The sequence below is a fragment of the Heloderma suspectum genome, chromosome 5 (genome assembly GCF_057233095.1).
Source record: "Heloderma suspectum isolate Gila_16-S chromosome 5, 16-S_ref, whole genome shotgun sequence".
Classification (NCBI taxonomy): Eukaryota; Metazoa; Chordata; class Lepidosauria; order Squamata; family Helodermatidae; genus Heloderma; species Heloderma suspectum.
In genome coordinates, this window is record NC_139462.1 from 20,666,084 (window position 1) to 20,692,749 (window position 26,666).

The window sequence follows — 26,666 nt, forward strand, 5'->3', positions numbered from 1 at the left end:
AAGTATTAGCTATCCCGCCCAATTTTGTGTCATCTGCAAATCTGATCAGCATTCCCTGCACCTCCTCCTCCAAGTCATTAATAAAAATGTTGAAGAGTACTGGGCCCAGGACTGAGCCCTGTGGTACCCCACTTGTTACCTCTCCCCAGGTCCCATTGATAAGCACTCTTTGAGTCCGATTCTGTAGCCAACTGTGGATCCACTGGATCGTTGTTTCATCTAGCCCACTTTGAGCTAGTTTGCTCATCAGGATATCATGATACCTTTACACAAAATCATCATCTTCCAGAGCCTCTTCTATGCTTTGCAACCATTATCACTTTTTTTTTCCTCCTAACGAAGAAAATCCATTATTTTTCTCAGTGGTGATATAGGAGCCTCGTGTATTTGCACAATTCCACTATACCACAGCTCCACCTAGTGCTCACGTAATGGCACATATAGAAAGGCAGAGAAAGACACCCCCCCGGGGGGGGAAGCGTGTAAAGGAGCTGATCTTAATCCCCCAAAGAATCTGGAAGCAGAAGGCTCATTAAAGGTATGGGTTAAAAGCCTCATGTAGAAAAGCCCTAAAACTCTATGTATTTAGAGTTTTGAACCATTGTATGTACTATATATTTATTAGTTATCTGTTTTCACTCTCTTTGGAAATGTTTATACTGGAAACTGTTATGCCCCAATTATTAGTTAATGATACTGTGTTTCTAAATGTTATGTTACCATTTTATGTTGTAAACTGCCCAGACAACAATGGTGGCTTTATAGACATATAGTAAGTAAGTAAAGTTATTTATTTATATAACTCTCCACCTCAGTCCTTCCCATCGACAATATGAGAGAAACAATTCTGAAACTCTTACAGGGTTGCTGGCTGGGGCATGCTGGAAGGCCTTTTTTTTTTTTTGTCTAAACATGCATAAATCCTAAATAGGATTGAACCTTTAGTCTGGATCCAACAATATGTGAGATGCTTTGAACCCTCTAAAATGTCAGATGCATGCTAAGTGGAAGTTGTAGCACACCATCACATGTGAACATGGCTCAGAAAGTGTCTATTTCTGCAGCAGTTACATATGTACATATGTAGAAGCCACAGTGTGGAGAAAGTAACTTTCTAAAAGCAAATAGCAGAGAGCAAATAATGAGTATAAAGGCCCATGCACAGTAGCTTGGAGAATGACAGCATTATGCTGAGAAAATCTGTATGCTATGTTTGGAAAGACTACAGAGAGCTGATTTAATTGTCGCTCTGCAAAGGGTGTATCCACAGCTCTCTGAGTGAAATGAATGCCCGGAAACATGGCATGACTTATCATTATGACAAGCCAAGATAACGGTTAAGTTGAGAAACTGTGGAATATGAAGATCACAATGGCAGTTATATTGCAAAATTCCATGCTGCAAAGCAAATCCAGCATGTATTCTACGTAGATTTTAAGGTGAGGTAGAGGATGTTAGCAGAGCCAGCGCAAGACATTTTGCTGCCTGAGGTGGAGCAACAAATGGCACTCCTCCCCAATTCGAGGTGCTAGTGACAAGGCCAGCTGGGTTATTTTGGCCCTTGAGGCAGAAAATCACACACACCTCTCCCTCCCCGTGGCAGCAAAAGTACAATAATAAATGAAATAACATCTAATGTTTTAATATGTATAATTCCACAGCTTAATTGTGTGTTGTGTGGGAAGAAATGCTTTGTTTTCTTTGTACATCCGACATTACATCTTTCCAATTCCAAGTTGAAGCCATGTGTAGGGAAAAATAAAATACCCATTAAAATGGCTGCAAACATAGCTGCATATTAACATGGAAATGTTCAAAATATCCTGCGGAGCTTTGCGAAACGTGTGCTTCTCATTAACATTTGACCACACAGACCTGGTTGATGTGATCAAAATAAGCCACCGTGGCTTATGTGAGCCGGAGTGGCTTATTTAAATCACAGCACAGGCCAGGCACAATTTCTATAATCACCACCCAGGTCCCCCTTGTCGTGCTGTCTGAACTGGGGCGGCATGGCTTGTTGGAGGGAGAAACTACCTTCCAATAACCTGTGGGATGCTGTAGTTACAAAGCTAGGTGTCTATGCTCGGTCTGACTGTCTATCTATCTATTTCAGAAAATATTTATATTTATTATTTATCTATTCGAAGCATTTCACTCCTGCTCTTCAGTCAAAAGACTCCCAGAGGAGCTTAAAACAATCAATGATCAGACAGTCCTTGCCTTCAGGCTCACATGAGACACAAGGAAAGGGACTGGGAGTGGGGAGGCAGGTGGGAAACCATGATGGGGATGCTTGATTCGGTTGCCCAGATGGATGGGAATATATCAGTTGAACTCAGGTTAGCACTGCATTTATTGCCCTTCTGGGTTGGCCTGTTCCTCTTTTCTTTCCAGTCTTCTGCAGTTTCTCTTCTTTTGAGTTTGAGCCTAATGTGAGTCTTCTCCCATCCCCTCAGGAAAAGATGTCCCTCAGAAACCTTTCTGGTGGCAGTTGAGGGAGAAAGGGCCCAGTTATACTGCTTCTCATTTTTTAAAATCTCAAAGCAGTTCATAAAACTAGAAATAAAAAATACAGTGGAAGCACTCAATGAAACAATGATAAAACAACAGACTTTTCATTAAGGTCACCAGGAGTAGCTGGCAATGCTAACTGTCAGGAAAAATCCTGAGCAAACAAGTGTGCTTTCAGTTGCTGGTGGAAACGCTCCACACTAGGAGTGCAGCTGCTCTCAGTGGGGAAATCATTGCACATGGTGGGCGCTGCAATGGAGAAGGCCCTCCTCCACACCACAAGCAAGGGAACATCAGTAGGCTATGGTACAGTAAGCAAGGCCTCCCCCCATCCCGCAAGCATAAAGACTGGGGCAGCCTATACAGAAGATGGCGGTCTCTTAGATACTGTTGTATTATTGGTCCACCTTTCTGAAAACGAACAATGTGTTCTCTGGATGAAGCTTCAGGAACACACCAATGTAAAGTGAGAAATTGCACTTTTAAGGGTGGCCGCACAGGACCTATTCCTGACGTTGCATGGCAGTGGCAGAAGTTCCCAAGCGTAGTGACACAGCAGATGAACGTGACCCCCTTTCTGCAGCCTTAATTACATAGTCAAGCCAGGGCTAAGCTCACAGTCCCAGAATACAGATGGCCAAATCTAAAGTACGTGACTACTGGCGAGGGTCTCAGACCCCCCATCCAGAGGCAGCCCTATTAAAATGGGTGGCTGTATGGTCATGTATGGGTCTATTAAGTTAAATGGCCTACAAATAGTATCCTGGTTCAGCAGCCCATGACATTTTGCTGCCTGAAGTGAAAGACAAGATGGCGCTTTCCTCCATTCCATGCACAAAAGCTGACCAGACTGGCTGTTGTATATTACCTCAACACTGGCAATAGGACGGCATCTTCCACTGCACCTGAAGGCATCAGGCTAACTTAGGGGATGTAGGGCAGGCTCTGTGGCACACACAGCTTTGTCCACTACCCACCCCTCCGCATCTGCTGCCTGAGGTGGCTGCCTCACTCTGCCTAATGCTGGGCTGGCCCTGATCAGTCCCTAAGCTTTTACTCCTGAACATTTTTCACATGCAAGAAATCTTCTGCATAAGATCCCAGGGACCTCCTAGACCCCCTCCCCAGCACCCCAGGATGTTATTTTGCATATGAGCGACCATTTTGTGTGTAACCCGAAGGGTTAGCTTTGGGGTGGAATGTGACACCTCTACGCACTCCGTCCACTACCCCTGACCAATAGGAATGTGTTTAGCACCCTCCAGATGCTGACTCATTGGCCAGCCTACCCTTGACCTCCACGTCCTTACCAAACGCCACGCCCTGGGGCCGTGGGGTTACAGGAGCTCCTTTCCTGGGGCTGTTGCGAAGCCTTTGTTTCTGCGAAGGCATGGAGTCCTCCAGAGACAGCACCACTATGAGCCTGCAGCCTGCAGAGAGTTGAAGGAAGACTGTATGGACACAACCCAGCAAAGTAAACGGGCGGTGTCTGTGGCTGAGCCAGCCATAAACATCGAAGACGCTAGTGAGGTTTAGGAAACGCTGACCAGGTTGGTGATCGACAGGCAGCTCTTTGGTGTGCCGGAAGATTTTAGAGGCCCCCGCCTGTAAGAAACTGGGACCTGGGGATTTTGAGTGTTTGGAGCCAGAAAGCGGCTTTGAAGAAGGCGGGCTACAGGAACTGATCTATGAGGACTGGATTCCTGCGGTGGTATGGGTGAAAAAGGGGGGACAAGAGATTCAATTTGTTTTTTCCCCGATTCATCCTGTCTGGGCAGGGTTAAAAACCTCTGAAGAATGCCATTGTAAAGCTTGACCTTTTCATACTCGGCCAAGTCTGATCTTAAAAGTATGTCCTGCATCTCAGAATCCAGATGCTTGGCTGTGGCCATTCTAATATTTTCCACCCCACCCCACAACGCTTGCAAGCCGGTGAGGATTCAGCGTTAGCCACCCCCCCACTGTGGACCCCTGCGGACCCAAGGTGAGGGGGTTTCGCACACCCCTGCGGCCCGGTTGCTGACAAGCCACGGACCGGTACTGGTCCGCGGCCCGGGGGTTGGGGACCCCTAGTCTAGACTGTCTCCATTATATAGATGTGTGGTGACATGTAGCTGTTACATAGATCTCCCTTGTCTTAAGGTGCTTCCAGATAAGGCCTTTATAGTGCAATCACCCTGCCTCAAACACAGAATTTGTACTGGGGGTTGGGGGGGGGGAAGTCCAACCAATGTCATCTTCCATTTACAACCCTCCCATGTTTTCCCACCATTAGGGAGGGAAAGAGGGAATAGCTGCGCAGTACCTTTGGACTGGTAACACCCTCTTTGACACAACTATTAAAGGTGCAGGAGCCCTCCCTCTTTTGCATCTGGTCACATTTCAGTGAGGAGATAAACCTGTTTCTAGACTTTACCAGAAAGACTGTTAATCCATTAGGGGAGCTATATGGGTAGAAACTGGAAGCTGGTAGGGTTATATCTGTGTTGCCCAAAGAGCTCTGTAAACTGAAGTGACCACTCCTAGTTACTAGGAGTTTTTATTGTTCTGTTCAACAGATGGTTCTAGCCCTACTAATTTATTGTGTGAAGGTGGATTTGGCCCCAGCATTAAAAGTGGAATTACTAGGCCGCCAGCTAATTTAGGTTACTAGACCAAGGATCTCTGGGGTGTCAGAGGGTGAAGATTCTCCAGATGCATTACATGATTTTCGAGTGTTTTTGAAATATTGGTTTATTTACAAACATGAAAGTTGAACATGTGGGATTAGGCCAGTACTGAGACAGTATCAAGTGGCATCAGTTCACCAAAGTCAAATGCATGTCCTTGGAACCTGCCAAGGCTCCTTCTTTACACTGAGCTGCAAAATTCAGAATTGATTTGTTGGATCATGGATAAATTCAGACTTTCTCATTCTCTTTAGCTCCAGCCCAATCTGGTGTGACATGTTCAGTAGCTAGTTGCCAACCGCCATCAAAAGCCATTCATGCTAATTTGGGCAAACACCTGTCCATGCAGCTAAGCAAAAATCTAGAGGAAAACAGAGTAAATCTGCATAGCTATAAAAGTTATTTGCGTCTTCACAGATTCAGGGACTCATTGTTACTGTTGCTGTTTGATGCCTGTACCAGTTAAGCCCCTTTGATATAATGAGGGGAAATGAAGAAGCAGAAAAAACAGTGACATTCACTACAATTCCTTTTCCTTGTGGCCATTGCTAACAAACAGCTGATTTATAGGAAAATGAAGACCATGTCAAAAAGAATGTGCCAGTTAGCATGCAGGATTCAGAATGAAAGTAGAGGCACTTCTGCTTGGAGATCTACTTTAGATTTGGTTTATTTTTCATGTGGAGGCTGCTGGCCACTAAAACATTTGCGCTAAGAATATTTGTAAGCTCCTTCATTTGTGCACTGGCCTGGTCCCATGGAGCGCCTCCATGCAAAACTGCACGTATTCTGCCGGGCAGCTGGTATTGCATTGGAGATCCTTCATGCTCCCAGACTGGATTAGAGAAGTCAGACGTTGCCAAATAACAGTCTAGCATTTAAAGCATTTGTTTATTAGAACAGTAACAAAGAACGGAGAGAACTGTGCTAATTATAAAAACTCTTCTAGAAGATTCCAAATCCTCCCAGATGCTTTACAGCAGGGGTGGGCAACATGCAACCCGCTGGCCGCAGGTGAACTCCCTCCCCCAGTCCTCTGAGCTGCGCAGCCTGCAGGCTGCTGGCAAAAAGAAGGGGGAAGTTCGTTGCCAAATTTCAGAGGCAAACCACTATGGAGGCTTAAACGTTTAGCTTCTTTTCAAGCCCTTTAAGCCTCTGTAGCAGTTTGCTGCTGCAGCAGCTGCAAGAGTGTGGCCTGCAGGGAGGGGATTCCGGCGGTGGAAAGTGGTCCCTGGGCCCCCTGAAGTTACCCACTCCTGCTTTACAGAGTGGCATGCCAGGCAGAAGCCCCTCATCTCCACAGCAAATGCAGTGGACTGGGTGATGGATCCAGCTCCTGGGCACTTGTGATGTGTGTCTCACTGTACTCAGGATGGTGCCTTATGGAAAGTCAGACCATTTGTCCATCTAGTGCAGTATTGTCTGCTCCGAAAGGCAGTGTAACTCATGGAGACACAGCTATGAAGGGCTGCTAGTTATGATGGCTGTATGCTACCTCCAGGATCAGAGGCAACTTGCCTCTAAATACCAGTTGCCCAGGAACAACAGTTGGAGAGGGCTATGGTCCACATGGACTGCTTGTGGGCTTCCCAGGAGCACCTAGTTGGCCACTGTGGAAACAGAATGCTGGACTGGGTGGACCCTGGCCTGATCCAGCAGGGCATTTCTTCTGTTCTAAATCTAACCAGTTGCCTCTGGCAGGGCTGCTGCTGGTGCTTTAGCAGACTTTTGTTCAACAAATTCTGTCTTTATGCAAAGTATTCTGGCAACCAGACACAGATTCTGGCAACTAGCCCCCCACCCAAAAACTAGCTAGGTTGGATTTCCCCCCCCCCCTCCCGTTGTTTTGCTACCTAGCTCTAAATACTGTAATGCAGCCTACTGGGAAGCTCAGCACCAAGTGTATGAATGCACCACGTTCAGGGAAACAGGAACACCTGAAATGGAAAAATAAAAGTCATGTAAGACTGCTAGCTGGGTGACAAGTCACAAGGTACAGCATTAAGCCCTTAAGCAATCAGTGGCTTTTCCCTGTTCTTCCTCCTCTCCGCTGCAGGCGAGAGCATCTGCCGCCACAGAGAACGGGAAGAACAAGCACTGGTGCAGCAATTTCCTTGTTTTTCTAGCACAGTTATGGGGCTGGGTGGGCGGAAGGGTCTTTCTCCTTGCAGAATGGAGGCTCTGCTAATGTGGCTGCCTGTAATGGCTGTTGAAACTGGAGAACACTGCAGTGCAGTCCATCATTAACTGCTGAAGTGATCTTTTCCCATTCAAACAAGCCAAAAAACAGATTGAAAATTAAAATGGGGCGAGCCGAGATGAGCTTTGGGGCTCCTTCACACAGAACTTTTATCCTGCGATTGAGATGGCTCTTTCACAGAGGTTTGCAGGCTCTTTACATGATGCCGTGATCATTCAAGGTGCCTCTTGCACTAAATGCCCTTTGTTACATTTTTAAATGGATCGCAGATAATGAGCTATCAAATTACCCCGTTGTGTTCCGCCTGAGTTCCCTCCATGAAAAGAGAAAAAGAAGCAAGAAGAGGAAAGAGATCAATGAAAGATAATGGAAGACTCAGATATGGGGAGAAGGAGGGGGAAAGGGGAGCGGGAAAAGGAAGCGGGTGAAAAAGGGAGTCATTGTGACCCTGCATTTAAAACAGGAGCAGAAAGCCCCATTTTAAATGCAGGATTTTAGGCTGGTATAGAGATGCCCTTGAAGTGATTTTCAGAGAATTTAGGCAAGCTGAAAAAACGCTGGTTCTCCCATCCCTACTTTTATGATGATTCTTTCAGTGATTGCGGTTTCCCTGTGCTACCAAGTCATGTCTGTTCCTATCTAGCATCGTTATAAGTCTTACTGGTGAGAATGGTTTTAAAGCTGTAGAACATGTTTTGAAACATTTCCCCTCACTTTCGCTCCCCACCCCACCCCCATTTTTGTCCTCCTTCTCCTTCCCTTCTCTGCTCTTTCCTTGCATGGATTTGATTCTGGGGCTCCTTCTGGCTGATTGGACAGATGGACGGACAGACAGAACCTGCCTGTCAGTGCTGGAGCTGCTGTATCTCCTTCTGAGTGCCACAGAGGAGCACGATGAAAAAAAGAAGGAAGGGAAAAATAAAAGGAAAAGTGAAGAAGCGCAATCCCTTTGCCCAGTGAGAATGGGGCCTGCAAAAGGCTAATATTTAAAAGAAGAGGTTCCAGGGTTCAGGTTTGCTAGGAAGCCAAGCCTTCTAGTCTGAGTTGATCTCAGTGCAGGAAGGAGAGGGATTTGCAGGGAGGAAGCCCATGGGCTTTTAAAAGGATGTTTTCCACTGTGCACCAGCCAAATCCCTGGCTTTGGGCAGCAGACATCATCTCCATGGGGGTGGAAGCACTGTGCGAAGGCACTTGGCCAGTGCTAGGAAGAACAGCCATTCATCCCAGGACTGGTTGAATCATAGGTGAGCATGATGGTGCTGTGAGAATTCTTTTTTTTTTTTTCAGATTCTTTTTTTCTTAGAGCTTTCTAGCCTGCTTCGCAGAACTACAGATGCTGGTATACTTTGGGGAGAGAGACTGGGTCAGGGGTGTGCTAGGCAGTTAAAAGATTTGGGACATATGCTTGTTTATATATTATACTGGGTTATAATAGAACCTGGGATCATCCCATGAAGCTGATTGGTGGGAGATTTAGAACAGATCAAAGGAAGTTCTTCTTCACACAGCATATAGTTAAACTATGGAATTCGCTACCACAGGTTGTAGTGATGGCCACCAGTTTGGATGGCTTTAAAGGGGGTTGGACAAATTCCTGGAGGAAAAGGCTATCAATGGCTGCTGGTCTTGACAGCTATGTGCGACCTCCAGTACCAGAGGCAGTGAGCCTATGTACACCAGTTGCTGGGGAACATGGGCGGGAGGGTGCTGTTGCACTCATGCCCTGCTTGTGGGTTCCTGGTCGACAGCTGGTTGGCCACTGTGTGAACGGAATGCTGGACTGGATGGACCCTTGGTCTGATCCAGCAGGGCTCTTCTTATGTTCTTATATCTTATATATGCACGTTTAGAAATAATGATGAGGATTTATTTAAATTTTACAGATGGCAATGTCAGCCATTTAATTTCTCATCCAAATCATCTCAAATAAAATAAATCCTTGAGTTAATTTGCACCATGGCCCAGATCACCCCTAACCAATGGAAAAAGTCCCCCCCAATATAATTACCATGCAAGGGAAGATATTTGGGGGTGGAGGTTGCAGCATGTGGGGAGGGGAAAGTCAACCCTCCCCCCAGCTTCAATCCCCCACTTAAGCGCACAATCCTGTTCAGATAGCCGAACTTGGAGGTGACCGCCTATCCAATGCAGGGCAGGAGAAGCATGGAGGGGATCATTCCCTCCGTGCTTCAGCCGCTCTGCATTTTCTGCTAGACAGCCGATTTCGGCTGTCTAGCTGCGCGGGGGGGGGGGGGAGCGGGGGAGGAGGCTGCTGTACGACACATTGGATGTGTCATACAGACATTTCCACCCTCCCTGCCCCAGGATGCCCCCAGACACACCCCCTTTCAGGTGCTTCGCACTCCTCTTGTGAGCGTGGAGGATGGGGCTGTTCTGCACTGCCTCTGAGGCAGCACGGAAGTGGGGGGTCGGTTCCCGGAAAACAAGATATCCTACGGCCATCTAGCCACTGACTAGCGGCCATAGGATTGCTCCCTCCACTGAGAAAAATCCCTCTATTGGCAGGCACCAATGGACACGTAGGGCTCTGTGAAGCAGATTTGGGGCTAGTGACCCATGGGCCCAGGCCTAGCAATGCCCCTGGAATGGATGCTAATGTCTTATGTCTTACTGAAATGTCAAAATACATCTTAACGGCTTGTATCCCCAATCCCCTTAATCTTATTGTATTGCCTATTTTATGATTTCTAGTAAGTCTTTATGGGAAAAAGCAGAAGTGTCTGAGAAGTGTCACATGTACGATTATCTTCCTTCTGGACAGGCGTTGTGGCTGTGTGCTGACAGCAATAATATCCTGACCCTCGGGGAACAAGTTCATTCCCTTGAAGACAAGGTTGCTGACCTGGAGAAGCTGAGAAGCTGACGCAGAGAGGTCTGTGGATGAGGCCTTTGGAGATGCGATGGGGGCACGCCGCTCCCAGGGTGATGGCCCTTCTGCTGTCACAGAGAATGAGGGCCTAGGGGAAGGAGAGGGTGATTCAAGGAAAAGGGAAATGACCCCTTTGAAGGGAGCCATTATTTGGGGGATGAACTGATATAACCTCACATCAAGGATATGCCTCTGGGGGGTAGTCTCCTGGTACTGGGCAATTCAGTCGTTACAGACATATGAGTGTGTAGACCACATGGTGACTTGCCTGGTGTGAAGGCTGTGGATATCACACATCATCATGTGAGACAGCTTGGCAGATAACACTGGGGGGTGGGGAGTCAGTGGTCATGGTGCATGTCGGCACCAGTGGCATAGGGAAATGTGGTTGTGAGGTGCCAGAAGCCACATTTAGGTTACTATGTAGGAGGTTGAAAGCCAGGACTTCCAAGGTAGCTTTCTCTGAACTAGAATGCAACTAAAACGATCAAGAAGCTGGAGCACCTCCCCTATGAGGAAAGGTTACAACAGCTGGGCTTGTTTGGATTGGAAAAAAAGGAAGGTAATGGGAGACATGATAGAAGTGTACGAAATCATGCATGGTGTGGAGAATGTGGATAGGGAGACATTTTTCTTCCTCTCTTATAGTACTGGAACCCAGGGTCTTCCCATGAAGCTGATTGTCAGGAGATTCAGGACAGATAAAAGGAAGTACTTCTTCATACAGTGCATAGTTAAACTATGGAATTCTCTACCACAAGATGTCATGATGGCCACCAATTTGGATGGTTTTAAAAGGGGATTGGACAAATTCCTGGAGGAGAAGGCTATCAATGGTTATTAGTTCTGATGACTCTATGCTACCTCCAGTATCAGAGGCAATATGCCTATGTACATCAATTTATGGGTAACCTGGGTGGGAGGGTGCTGTTGCACTCATGTCCTGCTTGTGGGTTTTTGTGGGCAGCTGGTTGGCTGCTGTGTTAATTGAATGCTGGATTAGATGGACCCTTGGTCTGATTCAGCATAGGTCTTCTTATGTTCTTACCTGTTCCAAATGCAGGGCCAGCTAGACAGATGAAACTGAGGGGTCTCAATGCATCCATGTCATGGTGAAATGCGGAGGAGGGGTTTAGCTTTGTTAAGTACTGGGGAACATTTTGGGACAAACTGTACAAAGGGGGATGGGCTCCACTTGGACCAGAATGGGATCAGACTGCCAATGCTTAGCAGCAAAAAGATGTCAGAGCACCTTTGGGAGGGAATGATGACAGAAGCATCCAGTTTGGGTTGAATCATCCATAGGGGATGAGGATGAAAACTGATTGCCCAAATGGGGAAAAGTGGAAATGGGCCACAAGCATATGGTAGAACATGATAGCCAAAGAGACCAAAAGGTCACAGAGGAAAATGCACACACTAGAGACATCTGGAGAGGGACACCATGTATTGGTGTTTCTGTGCTAACACTAGAAGCCTCCAAGTCAAAATGGGGGAGTTGGGGTGCTTGGTGTTAAAAGAGAACATAGATATAGTGGGCATAACAGAACACTGGTGGAATGGAGAGAACCAGTCGGATATGGTCATCTCTGGATACAAACTCTATAGGAAGAACAGAGAAGGGTGTACTGGGGTGGGGTGGGGTGTCACTCCTTATGTTAAAGAGGGCATAATGTCAAATACACTAGGACCTCAAAAGGGGGGAGAATTCTCCACTGAATCGCTGTGGGTGACAATACCAGGCCCCAAAAGTAATTTAGTACAGATGACATACTATCATCTCCTTGACCAAAATGCTCAAGATAACCTTGATATGGAGAATGAAATCAGGGAAGTATTCAAAAGAGGAAGTGTTGTAGTAATGGGTGGCTTAAATTACTCTCACATAGAGTGGATAAATGCATGTTCTATTCACAACAGGGAGGTAAAATTTCTAGATACCCTAAATGACTGTGTCCTAGAATAGTTGGTCATTATGGTATCTAATCCTAACTGGTGCCGTCCAGGACCAAGTGAGACTTGAGTGTTGTTGAACTTATTGGGAATAGTGACAACAGTGTCATCAAATTTAATGTATGTATAAGTAGAAAATTGCCAAGGAAAGGCAACAGTCGCATTTGATTTCGAAAGAGGAAACCTCCCTCAAAATGGGATTGGTAAAAAGGAAGTTGAAAGAGAAAGTTAAGACTGTCAAATCTTTCTACAATTCTTGGGGGTTACTCAAAAGCACAGTAACAGAAGCTCAGCTAGAATGTATACTGGAGGTCAGGAAAGGTACCAGCAAGTCCATGAGGTCACCAGCATGGTTAACAAGCAGTATCAAGGGATTAGAGAAAAGAAGACTTCCTTCAGAAAATAGAAGCCTTGCCCAAATGAGGAGGACAAAAAGGAAAACTACGAGAGCAATCCTATGGTCCCTGTGTGAGAGTCCCAGGGACCATAGGATGACTTGGAAAATCCCTTTCTAGGTCGGAGACAGTGCTCCAACCTTGGGAGAGGGAGTCGGAGAGCCGACCCCTGATCCTGTCCCCTCACAGCTGGTGTGGAGAGTACTACTCTGGCTGCCTCTCCAGGGTCAGAAAATTTGTCCAGGGGAAAGAGGCATTCCAGTGGGCAGGGATGAGAAGAGACCAGAGAGGCCAGGATACAGTTTATCCTGAGCCTTCTCCAGCCTCCTTCCCTCTCCTTCCGAAGTGCCCATGCTAGCTGAAAAGCATATCTAGCGAAAATAAAGGAGATCAGAGGACAGGAGGCAAAGATAGTTTCTGCCGCACTTTCTACCCTGCTGGTTTCAACCCGGCACAAAATAGGAATCTCACAAGCCTCTGTGTTCAGGGACTTCTAAGCAGTGAGGGAGCAATCCATAGGACTGTGCCCAAAAAAGTAGACAAGAAGGAATGCAAAAAAGGATTTTGAGGTGTATATCGCTATTCGCTAGTAACATTAAGGCCAATAATATTTCTCTCTCTCTCTCTCAATATCAGGAGCAGGAAGCCAGCTAGGGAGGCAGTTCAACTGTTGGATGACAGGGAGTTAAAAGACCACTAAAGGAGGAGGAAATTGCAGAGAAGCTGCATTAATGCAGTGGGTCTATCTTCACTACGGAAGACGTAGGGCAGATAACTGCCTGAACAAGGAAGTTTAGGGCTCCGGGAAGCTGATGGTGGATCTGTCCCTCCTTAAGCCTATCCTGCCCCCTGATCATTGTACTGATGAATGACAGAGATTGCACTGAAAAATAATTCCTTTATGCCTCGTCTCCATCCACCCTCCAATCCCTGCCCCTAAGTAGTACGTAGATAATCACAAACCTTTCTAGAAGATCCCTAATTCTTTTCTTCTGTTGATGTCTCTCTTGAGCTGGCAGAGATTACAGGGAGCACAACAGGTGACAGTGAGGCAATCTGAGCAGATGGATCCCTGCAGTAGAGTGCAAAAACGCAGAGTGTCACAGGCCTTCATGTCGACTCAGTTGCAGTTTTTTTGGAATGATATTTTTCCAATGGAAGAGAGACCTTAAACTGGAGGTGTGCTCTGGAGGGATTTCTGTACTCCTCGCTTGGGTATTGTTGTGTGGAAGTTTCCCCAGACATGGTTGGTGCTGTTTCCCTGCGACACCCCATTGCCCAAAGCTGGGAACCAGTTGTGTAAAGGGCACCATCCATGCTGGCCTCATTAAACTTGGAGAAGTGGGGCGGGGGGACACTGGTGAAACAGGTTCAAAACCACCCAGGTGGCCCAGACACTATCGCCCAGGTGAACACCATGGACTGCATGCTCTGAAAGACCTTGAAAGCTGCCATGTTTGGTGAAGCACCTTGCACACGTGTGTACGGCAGGGAGCGGGCCAATGTGTAGAAAACCACCCAGCTGGTTGAATGTAGAGCAGGGACTGGGCATTTCAAAACATATTTCAAGCCGAGTGGGTAGCTCTCTTACAAAGGTCCCATTCTGCTTAAACTAGTGTTCATCAACCTGGTGCCTTCCAGGTGTGTTAAACTGCAACAACCATCATCCCCTACAAGCAGGGCCAACAGGATCAGTAGGTGGTGATCAGAGCAGGGTTTCCTCTTCCAGTAGTAGAGAAAGGCTGCCTTTCTCTAGAGTGGGCAGGGCTTTGGAGGAAACCTCTGCAGGGCAGCTGGGGAACCTCCATGGCCATATTTGGCCTGTGAGCCAGAGGTTCCCCACTCCTGTTGTAAGGGTACACTGGCAGAGTCCCCAACATCATTTTTGTCCCAGGCCCTGTAAACCCTCCGGGTGGCCCTGACTTAGAGGCCATTCTGTTCTCCAGACACTGGACCAGGATTAGAAGTTCATTATGCTGCCCAGCCCACTCCTTCAGGGTCTTTAGTACACTTTGGCCCATGGGCTACCAGTTGGCCATGCCTGGTCTGTAACATACTTGGCATAATGACTCATCTGGCCCTGTCAACATCCATCAAAACAGAGCAGGAACTGTTTTCTTAAAGAAGTGCCCTGTTGTATCAAGAGGCTGTTTGTGGCGCTCCGTGAGAAACTGACATGAAAGGATGATCAAATAACTTACTGGTATCCGGTACAGAGTCCGGTAGCGAGTCCTCATGGCCACACTGGGGCCACAGCAGCAGCATTCATCCATGTCCTTGGCAATTTTGCATCCCAGGCAGCAGAAGCAGAATGTTCCACACAGGCCTAGAGAGAGATCAGGCACAGTTTGCCATTTTTCTTTCAAAATTCAAGCACCCACCGAAGCTCCATGGTTTAGTTTTAGAGAAGTGGTCAACTTTTGTAATGGCTTGAGATTAATCAATAATTTCAAGTTACTCTGAGTCATCACAGCCACTTGCTCTTGAGTCATAACTGGATCTTTCTCTTACTACTAACCTGCAGTTATTACACAGCCAAATGCCCGTTATCATGACAAGTGGAATTTGAGGATTTGGATGCTGCACAGTCCCGTCAGAGGCTGTGTGCAGTGCATCTCCTCATGCTCTGTATATAGACAGACATTGCATCCTTCTTTAGATCCCTTGGAAGGGAAGTCAGACCATCTGGATTCAGAGATAGAGGTCCAGACCACAACAGTGTCCCCAGATGCAACACTTTCATTTTCTCCCCTATAACTGAATGGCTGTCATTCCCTTCTGTGGGGACAAGGAAAGGGGTCTACTGAGGGACACTACTGAAGCTGCATCTGATCCGGCGAGGTGCCTGGTATCCTACTCCCTGCACCATGGAGGCGGCTCTCAGGCAGGGGAAGCTGGCAGTCTGATCTTCGCTGCTCTGCAGCACCACCCCGATAACGGCCAGAGTGATACTGCAGCTCATCAGGACCGGTGGACCAAGTGATCTGAGGAGCCCAAAGGGGCCTGGCTGACTTTATATAACTGTTGCTTCAGGCGTGGTTCCTTGGTGCATCTGAGCCATTTGTCAGATGGAGAAATTACTCTAGAAACTCCTCTGCTTCACCACATGTCCCCTTTTCTCCCCTGGACTGTCCATCGCTCTGAAGATGGCCTCTCTGTTTGCTATTCTGGCTTGTGGCTTCTGCCTGACCCAGACTTTATACTTGCCTATGACCCTTTCAACTAATTGCTTGCCCTCAGAGATTCCTGCCCTGGTGCCCCTGGGACCTGTTCCAACCATTAAGGGTAAGCCTTGCTCTGCTCTGAACTTGCCCCCCTTCTAAGCCCCTCTGCAGGCCTACAGCACATCAGCAGCCATCCCTCTTCAGCACATGAGTGCACAGAATCCTTGCACTGAACAGAGCTGCATGTGAACAGCCCACCATCATTGCATGTGCAAGGAGCTGTAGGGTAGAGGCTGGGGGCTCCAATGTCAGCAGGGCAGTAAATCCACTCCAAGTTTCAGTCAGAACCAGCCAGCACTCTGAAGGAGCTGTCCATAGTGCTGAAGCCACTGTACTGCTGAAGCACCTCAGATTGCCCCTTTAGAGCTCTGACTGAAACCTGGAGCAGAGTCACCACCCCACCGACGTTGGAGCCACCAGCCTCCACTGGGATTAGGGCACCTTTCCAGCAACAGCAGTAGAATAGGCCTGTTGTGGAACAGAGCATCTCTGAGGTCCCTTCTGCATGCACGTGCTGTGGGATGGAAACCGCTATAGTGTGGAACACTCGCACAAGGCAGGATGTGAGAACAACCACAACCTCATGGGAGGGGGCTGACCACAGAGGCATTTCTTACAGTATTTATTGCACTGGCAAGACCCATGAGATCGGCCCCCATCCACATGGTCATGTGACACATGCACGCTCTGCAGTGTGGGGTCGCATCATGTTGCAGTGGCTCCCGCACTGCAGGGAAGCTTTCCCCAACTTGATACCCTCCAGATTTTTTGGACTACAACTCCCAGCATTCCTGACCATCAACCCTGCTGGCTAGGGCTGATGGGAATTGAAGTCCAAAACATCTGGAGAGCACCAGGTTGGGGAAGGCTGCTGTAGGCAAAAGCAAAGAGAAGCAGAACCCTAAGAGGGGCATAAGAGGAAACGCATGAGGTCCTGAGGCAATGTAACCACTTCCTTCTGGCAAACTGATTGCACAGCCTCATATGCTATCTGATAAAGTACATTTAAGGCTTCCCATTTTCCTGTTCTTGAGCCATTCTTGCCTTTTCCTTTTTGTGGGCAGATGCTGTAACACATTCATTGCCTTTCTGCACCTTCCAAGTTTAGCACAGCATTTTGTGCGAGCTGCAATGTTACACACCCTTACTGCTGGGAAGGTAGCTCCTCTGGCTTTGTCTGCTGTGCAGAATCCTCTCCTTCTCTGCAACTTCATGCTTGCCCTCCATATGTGTTACACTTCATCCTCCCAGAGGAAGCTTACCCCGCTATTTGAGAACCATCGACACAGACTCCACCCTGGGTTCGGTTTCCTGTTTGCGCTAGAGCGTGATGGAATGTTGACAGACTTTGGCTTTTACCAGAGAAATGGGCTGCTGTTTCAAAGGAAGAGCAAACCGTGGCGGAGATTCAAAGCCCTGCAAGAACATAAGCCCCAGATCTTACAAATTCACTCACAGATGCAGCAGTCACTGCCGCAGTCGCAGAGTTCAGTCTGCCATTCAAAACTCCGTGTGGACGTGTGGGATTGCGGCTGACAGACAATAGGCTGAGTTGTCATTTCCATTGTTTCCAAGTGTGGTTATATGTTATGGTCTAGCAGGAGAAAAAATACATCTGTTAGCGATGTTCAAAAATTCAACTAGATTTTGCATTTGGGGTCTTCAGGGATTTCCTTACCCCTTATGTCCTTGACCTGTGTTTGTGATCATCAGAAGGACCACATTTGATGGTGTCGCACTCTCCTGACGTTCACCTCAGGAACACTTGCAGTAGAGTGTTTATGTGTCAGCACCCACCCTCTGGAACATTACCACTGTTCATTAGAGAGGCCCCCATAGGTTTTATGTTTAGGGGTGCAATCCTATGCATGTTTAAACAGAAAGAAATCCTACAAGTCCCAGCATTCCCCAGCCGGGTATGCTAGCTGGGGAATGCTGGGAGTAATAGGGCTTTATTCTGTCTAAATGTGCATGGGATTGCATCCTAAGGCATCTTTTTAAGACCGATCTCTTCACACAGGCATTCCCTGCGGTATGACGCAGCCAGCTATGGTCTGTAGTGCACAGCGGAGTGTGTAGTCTTCTTGCTGATTAGTATTTATTTGCTATAGTGTAGTTTTATTGTTGTGTTTTATAGTATTTTGTTGGCAATGATATTCCATGTTCACCACTTTGATAACTGAGTGGAAAGTGGTATATAAAATTTGGGAAATAAATAAGTTTTGCATCATGTCCTTCACCACATGCTCCTGCAAATAGCAGTCCTGGGATAGGAGGATGGCTGTTCTTGATTAGTAAATGCTTAAACAGTAGAAAGCAGAGAATGGGAGTGTTTCTAGATGGAGGGTTCTGAGCACTAGAAATCAAAAGGCATTGTGCCTCTCCTTATCAATTTTTTCCGGTAAGAAAAAAGATTGAAGAAGCAGTAAAAAAAGGGGTTACATTTTGGAAGATGACGACGTCTAGACCCTCCCTCCCCCAATAAAATTCCATGTTGGTGGATAAAAGCATTGTCATAGAAATAAGCAATGGGGTTTCCTAAGGATCTGTAGTGGAGCAATACCATATTTACTTCTTCAAATTAACTGGATTCAGGGTTGACCACAGAGGTCTCCAAATTTGGTGATGACACCCAATGATTCAGGATGGCAAAACCCCAAGTAGACTGCAAAGGACTCCAAGAGGATCTCTCCAAACTGGGATGAATGGGCAAAAGAATGGTACATGAGGTTCAATGGAAATAAATGTGATGTGATGCATATTGGGCGGAGGGTGTGTGTGTATGTCACACATATACTGGTGTGGTCTGAACTGCTGGAGACTAGCCAGGACAAACCAGATCTTGGGATTGTGACACATAACCCAGTGAAACATTGTGTCATGATGGGGGGCTGGGGGGAAGGCCAATTCCATGCTTGGACTTATTAGCTGCCAGTACTGTAATCATATTTTATACATCTACAGCGTGGTCACATTTAGAATTGCATGTAGAAGTCTGGTCTGATCAGGGCATCTCAAAAAGGATACTGTAAAGCTGGAACAGGGGCAGAAAAAAAACAACCAAAATGATGACGGTATTGGAGCACTTTCCCTATGAAGAAAGGATAAAGCAATTGGGGTTCTTTAGTTTTAAGGTGATTAAAGAGGATGTGATAAAGCTTTATACATGGTGCGGACAAAGTAGAACTTTTATTCCCTCTCCCATAATACTAGAACTTAGGGTCACCCAAGATTGGTGGTAGGTTCCGGACAGACAAAGGAAAGTTGTGCAGGCAAGGCAGAACTGATTTATTGCTATTAGTCAGGATGGCTAAATGGAACCTCCCTGTGCAGACACAGTGTATCAGCTGTTGGGGGTGGAGGGTTCAAATGGTAAGGGTGGTTATTACCTCCATGACCTGCTTTGGGGCTTTCCAGAGGCATCTGTTTGGACCATTATGGAGGACAAGATGCTGGTCCAGATGGCCCTTTGTTTTCATCCTTTATTGTTGTGATACTCAGGGTTGGAAAGCACTTTCCCTTGATGAGATGGGAAAGACTTTTAACTTCGCATGCACTGTGAGGTTTGGGTTGCCTGATAAAATGATTTGATGCACTGACCTACTAGCACAGGGATGGGCAACCTATGCCCCTCCAGATGTTTTGGCTATGGTCGCCACATATCAATCACCAAAGAAGAAGACGCAAGGGGATGACATTTTGCATAAAGTTTGCATATGCCAATTTATAGGTACAGCTGCAAATTTAGAAATAATGGTTATAATTTTAATACGAAGTACACCACCCTGGTTTAGGACCACAGGTCAGAGGTTGTCCACCCAGGCCTAGTCCAACAATCTTGGAAAGAATCCTAGAAGCGATATGGCACCAGGTGGTACATCTCACCATAGTGTGGAAGACTGTGACCAGGTGAGCTGTGTGCCAGCCTGTTCAGCCTGCTGTCCAGGTGCTCACCATGGATGGACAACAGTCCTCATGGCTCTTTATCTTTAGATTGGAATGGGACAGGACAGCCCTTCAAGTGGAGGACACCTTCAAATAAAGGATGGTCCCCTGTAAAAGAGGTAGACCTGGCACCCAGCTCACAATGGCTACCCTTTTAGCCTACAGCTCCCATCATCCCTCTGCATTGTCTATGCCAGCTAGGGCTGAGGGGAGTTGTAGGCCAAAACATCCAGAGTGCCAGAAGTTGTCCAGCCCTGGACTAGCATAACAATCACTCCCCATGGGCCTCTACCATGGACTCACTTGAGTAAGACACTACCTCTCAGCCTTATTTGTTTTCAAAGATTATTTTTGTTGTTGTTTATTCAGTCAGTCGCTTCCGACTCTTCGTGACTTCATGGACCAGCCCACGCCAGAGCTTCCTGTCGGCCGTCGCCACCCCCAGCTCCCCCAAGGTCGAGTTCGTCATCTCCAGAATATCATCCATCCACCTTGCCCTTGGTCGACCCCTCTTCCTTTTGCCTTACGCTTTCCCTAGCATCAGCATCTTCTCCAGGGTATCCTGTCTTCTCATTATGTGGCCAAAGTACTTCAGTTTTGCCTTTAATATCATTCCCTCAAGTGAGCAGTCTGGCTTTATTTCCTGGAGTATGGACTGGTTTGATCTTCTTGCAGTCCAAGGCACTCTCAGAATTTTCCTCCAGCACCACAGTTCAAAAGCATCTATCTTCCTTCACTCAGCCTTCCTTATGGTCCAGCTCTCGCAGCCATAGGTTACTACGGGGAATACCGTTGCTTTAACTATGCGGACCTTTGTTGCCGGTATGATGTCACTGCTCTTCACTATTTGATCAAGATTTGTCATTGCTCTCCTCCCAAGAAGTAAACGTCTTCTGATTTCCTGGCTGCAGTCAGTGTCTGCAGTAATCTTTGCACCTAGAAAGACAAAGTCTGTCACTGCCTCCACGTTTTCTCCCTCTATTTGCCAGTTCTCAATCAAGCTGGTTGCCATCATCTTGGTTTTGTTGAGGTTTAACTGCAACCCAGCTTTTGCACTTTCTTTCACCTTCATCATGAGGTTCCTCAGCTCCTCCTTGCTTTCAGCCATCAAAGTGGTATCATCTGCATATCGGAGATTGTTAAAGTTTCTTCCAGCAATTTTAACTCCAGCCTTGGCTTCATCAAGCCCAGCACGTCGCATGCTGTGTTCTGTGTACAGGTTGAATAGGTAGGGTGAGAGTATACAGCCCTGCCATACTTCTTTCCCAATCTTAAACCAGTCTGTTGTTCCATGGTCTGTTCTTACCGTTGCTACTTGGTCGTTACACAGATTCCTCAGGAGGTAGACAAGATGACTTGGTATCCCCATGCCACCAAGAACTTGCCACAATTTGTTATGATCCACACAGTCAAAGGCTTTAGAATAGTCAATAAAACAGAAATAGATGTTTTTCTGAAACTCCCTGGCTTTCTCCATTATCCAGCGGATATTGGCCATTTAGTCTCTAGTTCCTCTGCCTTTTCTAAACCCAGCTTTAGTTCTCGTTCCTTGAATTGCTGGAGTCTACCTTGCAAGATCTGGAGCATTACCTTACTGGCATGTGAAATAAGTGCCACTGTTCGATAGTTTGAACATTCTTTGGTGCTTCCCTTTTTTGGTATGGGGATATAAGTTGATTTTTTCCAATCTGTTGGCCATTCTTGTGTTTCCCAAATTTGCTGGCATACGGCATGCATCACCTTGACAGCATCATCTTGCAAGATTTTAAACAGTTCAGCTGGGATACCGCCATCTTCTGCTGCCTTGTTATTAGCAATGCTTCTTAAGGCCCATTCAACCTCACTCTTCAGGATGTCTGGCTCTAGCTCACTGACCACACCGTCAAATCTATCCCCAATATTATTATCCTTCCTATACAGATCTTCCGTATATTCTTGCCACCTTTTCTTGATCTCTTCTGCTTCTGTTAGGTCCTTGCCATCTTTGTTTTTGATCATACCCATTTTTGCCTGGAATTTACCTCCGATGTTTCTAATTTTCTGGAAGAGGTCTCTTGTCCTTCCTATTCTATTCTCTTCTTCTACTTCCGCGCATTGCTTGTTTAAAAATAATTCCTTATCTCTTCTGGCTAACCTCTGGAATTTTGCATTTAATTGGGCATATCTCCCCCTATCACTGTTGCCTTTTGCTTTCCTTCTTTCTTGGGCTACTTCCAGCGTCTCAGCAGACAGCCATCTTGCCTTCTTGGTTTTCTTTTTCTTTGGGACGTTTTTTGTTGCCGCCTCCTGAACAATGTTGCGAACTTCTGTCCATAGTTCTTCCGGGACCCTATCTACTAAAACTAGTCCCTTAAATCTATTCTTCACCTCCACTGCATATTCATGAGGAATATTAGTGAGCTCATATCTAACTGATCTGTGGGTCTTCCCTATTCTCTTTAGTCTGATTCTAAATTGTGCAATAAGAAGTTCGTGATCTGAACTACAATCAGCTCCAGGTCTTGTTTTTACCAACTGCATAGATGCCTGCCACCTTTGGCTACAAAGGATGTAGTCAATCTGATTTCGGTGTTGACCGTCTGGTGAAGGCCATGTATAAAGTCATCTCTTAGGTTGTTGGAAGAGAGTGTTTATTATGCACAGTGAGTTGTCTTGGCAAAATTTTATCAGCCTATGTCCTGCTTCATTTTGTTCTCTCAGACCATGCTTGCCTGTAATTCCAGGTGTCGTTTGACTACCCACCTTAGCATTCCAGTCTCCTGTAATGAAAATAACATCTTTTTTTGGCGTACTATCCAGTAGGTGCTGCAGATCCTCATAGAACTGATCTACTTCTGCTTCTTCAGCATCTGTGGTTGGGGTGTATATTTGGATCACTGTGATGTTAAATGGCTTACCCTGAATTCAAATTGAGATAATTCTGTCATTTTTTGGATTGTATCCAAGCACTGCTTTAGCCACTTTATTATTAATTATGAAGGCTACTCCATTTCTTCTGTGGTCCTCTTGTCCACAGTAGTAGATCTGGTGGTCATTTGATGTGAAGTGGTCCATTCCAGTCCATTTCAGTTCACTGACACCCAAAATGTTTATATTTAATCTTGACATCTCCCCAATAACCACATCCAATTTGCCCTGGCTCATAGATCTTACATTCCAGGTTCCTATGGTGTGTTGATCTTTAGAACATCGGATTCGTCGTTCACCACCAGCACCATCGGCTGCTAGCCGTCCTTTCAGCTTTGAGCTAGCTGCATCATCAAATCTGGGGCTAGTTGAACTTATCCTCTGTTCCTCCCAGTAGCATTTTGACCACCTTCCGACCTGGGAGTCCCATCTTCCAATGGTATACCGACATATCTCTGGTTGTACTGTTCCATTTAGTTTTCATGGCAAGAATACTGGGGTGGGTTGCCGTTTCCTTCCCCAGGGATTGTATTTAGTCTGACCTCTCTGCCATGACCTTCCCGTCTTGGGTGTCCCTTCACGGTTTAGCTCATGACATCATTGAGGTGCTCAAGCTCCAGCACCACGACAAGGTAACAATCTCCTTTGCTGAAGCCTTGGGGAATACTTTCCACTTTGATTCATCTGCTGAGGAGGCCCAGGGCATCTGCTATGCCACCCGTGTGTGGCAGAGGATTCTGGGGGACATTCCAGAGCACCTATGGGGAAAGTGGCCAGGCCTGTTGGGCTTCACTGTCATTCCAGGAGAACTAAGAGTGAACCCTACAACATGCCCAATGCTCTCCTGCTTCTACATTGCAGAGAAAGCTCGATAGTGGTGGGCCCACCACAATGGTGGTGGGATCATCTCATTGAGGAATCTCAGATTGGCCTCCATGGAATCCATAGATTTCCCAGTTTGAAAACTACTTTGCAGCTATGTGCCAGGGATTAATTTCACAGAGTTCATGTTGGGATGAGCACAAAAAACATTGCACATTACAACCTCTGCACATTACAATTGCATTTTTCAAGTTTGTCCAGCAGGCTGCTTGTCAATACCTGCACCATTATAGCTGCCTGCAGTGCCAATGAAACATCCCTACAATGCCAATTTAGTATGTCATGTGTCATGTGATGTTGCCCAGGCACAGTTGTTGGTATAGTTCATACTACCTTGGCAACAAGCTGTGACGTGCTAAAGCATTGAGGGATTAAATATATTACTCAGCAGGCAGGTCTGAATTTCCGTCTATTGATCATGCTAACTTTATGGGGCATGCAGACATCAGAGCATCCAGTGTGCAGGGCCAGCCCTACCATTAGGCAGAGTGAGACAGCCACCTCAAGCAGCAGATACTGAGGGACGGGGAGCATACAGAGCTGTGTGTGTGCCCATGGCCTGCTCTGCCCTGCTTAAGCTAGCCTGCTGTCCTTGGGGGAAGTGGAGGATGCTGTCCCATTGAAATCTTGAAGGAAGATTCAACTGTCAGTCTTGGCAGCTTTTGCACATGGATGGGGAGCGGGCATCATCTTGTCCTTCACCTCAGCAAGCAACATGTCTTGGGCCAGCCCTGCCCGTGAGACTGGGGGAACAGAAGGGTTGCACCTTGAATGGCTCTTGGGGTCAGGTCTCTTCTCTCACTGGGGGAGGTGACTCCAGAAAACCAGCGCCTACATCTGCTAGCTCCCTGGTGGGGGGACACAGTTCTGATGGGCACATGGCTCATGTTTCAAGAATGAACCATCAGTGAAATGGTTCTTTTTCTTCTCCCACAGCTTTTGCCAAACACCCAGCTTTCTGTTCCCCTATAGCATGCCTGATGCCAGCACTCTCACAACATGAAAGTGAAACATCTGCTGCTGAAATGTCACAGAGACTACAAATCTGATTTGATAACCAAATCCTAGAGCAGCCGAACCTTTTCCGGTCTGCACATTACTGGTGTGAAGCTGTTCAGTGTAGCAGAGCATGCAAAGAGCACCAGCCAACCATTTCCATTGCACTGCTAAAAATGTTTCAGTTCATCGCTGTGACGCCAAACTGAAACCGAAACTGAGCATTAATTGCATGTTGTTCTGTCCTCTCTATAGGTTGCTTACTAGGGGGGGTGGGAAGTCCAGCGTGTCTGTCTGCTAGCAACATAATCCAACTTGGTCTTCTGGCTTCTTTTACACTTTATATGGGAATTTATTTTCTGCTACTACACTTGGTTTCCCTCCACATCAAGCACAGAATGTGTGAAGGGTCAATCTGTGTTCCTAAGCCCTTGGGGATATGCTCTGATTTGGCTGCCACTCCTTGACACCTTTCCACTGCATGTTCGAGAATGAACATCTTCAATATTTACCTACTCAGACATTAAGATCATCATCTGAGGCCCTCATCCAGGTGCCCCTGTCAAATGAGGCAAGGCAGGTGGCTACAAGAGAGAGGGTCTGCTCACTTGTGACACCCTGCATATTGGATGCCCTCCCCAGAAAGGCTCACCTGGTGCCTAATGTATTATCTTTCTGGCACCAGGTGAAGAATTTTTTATTTTCTTAGGCATTTTAAGAACATTTTAAGTGCTTTTAGTACTCTTTTCTGATGCAGGTTTTAATTTGGTTTTATAATGTTGTAATGGATTTATTCTTTGCTGCTGGTTTTATCTTAGTTTTATTCTGTGCTATTTTTATTTTCCAATGTTTGTGCTGTATGTTTTTAATATACTGTACACCGCCCAGAGAATTGTGGTTATTGGGCGGTTTGAAAGTACAGTAAATAAATAAAAGTCCACACCTGTCATTAGCATTTTGCTTGTCCTCTCTGAGGAACACTGACAGAGCGGTGACAGACACAATTGCTGCGTAATGTGTGACACAAGTCTGTACAGAGACTGGCTCAAGACATCTTGGTGACTGAGGCAGAAAACTGAAATTATGCCTCCCCACCCACCCCAGGGATGTCAAAATATAATAATTAAGTAAGGGTATTTACAGACATAACATTAAAACATAAGGCACTGTGGATTTTTCATCTGGGAATGAGCCTAACTTCTTCCTCACATCTTCACAGTGTAAACGTAATACATGTAAATGCAGCAAATTGAATGCTGGATTACTCATTGGTCTTGGTTCGCTCACCATGCTTTAGGACCAGAAGGAGCAACTTGGAGACCTCCATATGTCATGGGCTGAAGCTCCCATCATCTCTCACCATTGACTATGCATTGCTGGCTAGGGCTGATGGGAGTTGCAGTTTAACAACATCTGGAGGGCCACATGATCTCTATCCCTGTTTTAGAGGAATTATCCACTCCACATTTTTTTTAAATGCTGCATTTAAACATTAATTGAAACATTTAAACAATGCTGCATTTAAACAATCATTATACTCTCAGCTCAACCTACCTCACAGGGTTGTTGTTGTGAGGATAAAGAGGAGAGGAAGAGGAGGATTATGTAAGCCGCCTTGGGTTCCTTGCAAGAGGAAAAAAGGAGGGATATAAATGCAATAAGCAAGCAAGCAAGCAAAATAAATAAATAAATCATTTGTCACTTTTTTTAAAAAAGCACAGTTAACTTTAAAAAAGACTTGTTCTGGAGATGGGGGAGGAAGGTGGGTTTGTGACATTACAGTTGCAGGTCAGTTAGTACTGCTCACAGCTGGTCTCTGCTACATTGCACCACCATTTTCTCTGGAGCTCAGCCCTGGAGAGAACGGTGCTTTGTTTGAACAGTATGCAGTGAATGCGCTTCAGGAGCAAACCTTGTGAGCAAATAATGTTACATCTGTACCTGCCTTAAAGACCTGGCAATTTCCTGCCCTGGTAAGGCCAGCCTTGCTCTAATGGACATTGCCTACACATTTTCCAGCATCTTACCCATACATATAAAAGTTTAAATTGTTGGTTCTACAGTCTTCGGTGATAGCTGCTGCTTATCCTC

At 46.3% G+C, this 26,666-nt stretch overlaps 1 protein-coding gene and 1 long non-coding RNA gene across 5 annotated transcripts in view; one reads left to right on the forward strand and one right to left on the reverse strand.

Annotated features, from left to right (window-relative positions):
• The first annotated feature begins 363 nt into the window (after window positions 1–363).
• On the forward strand, window positions 364–10,822 carry LOC146343670 (uncharacterized). Its single transcript, XR_014791969.1, has 3 exons — window positions 364–538; window positions 8,203–8,627; window positions 10,166–10,822. It is a non-coding gene; the product is annotated as an uncharacterized LOC146343670 (long non-coding RNA).
• The window catches only part of LOC146343671 (placenta-specific gene 8 protein-like), a 33,495-nt gene continuing 12,060 nt past the window's right edge, over window positions 5,232–26,666 (reverse strand). The window contains exons 2-6 of one of the 4 annotated variants that reach the window (XM_084855542.1): window positions 26,130–26,198; window positions 17,302–17,439; window positions 14,823–14,947; window positions 13,585–13,693; window positions 5,232–7,120 (exon numbers count right to left, since the gene is read on the reverse strand). In XM_084855542.1, the coding sequence (XP_084711668.1) occupies window positions 13,589–13,693; window positions 14,823–14,947; window positions 17,302–17,410 (339 nt within the window). In that variant the 5' untranslated portion in view covers window positions 17,411–17,439; window positions 26,130–26,198 and the 3' untranslated portion in view covers window positions 5,232–7,120; window positions 13,585–13,588. Of the gene's footprint in view, window positions 7,121–10,246; window positions 10,362–13,584; window positions 13,694–14,822; window positions 14,948–16,987; window positions 17,145–17,301; window positions 17,440–26,129; window positions 26,199–26,666 lie in introns of those variants that run through there. The other 3 variants (XR_014791968.1, XM_084855541.1, XM_084855543.1) reach the window with 3 other exon arrangements.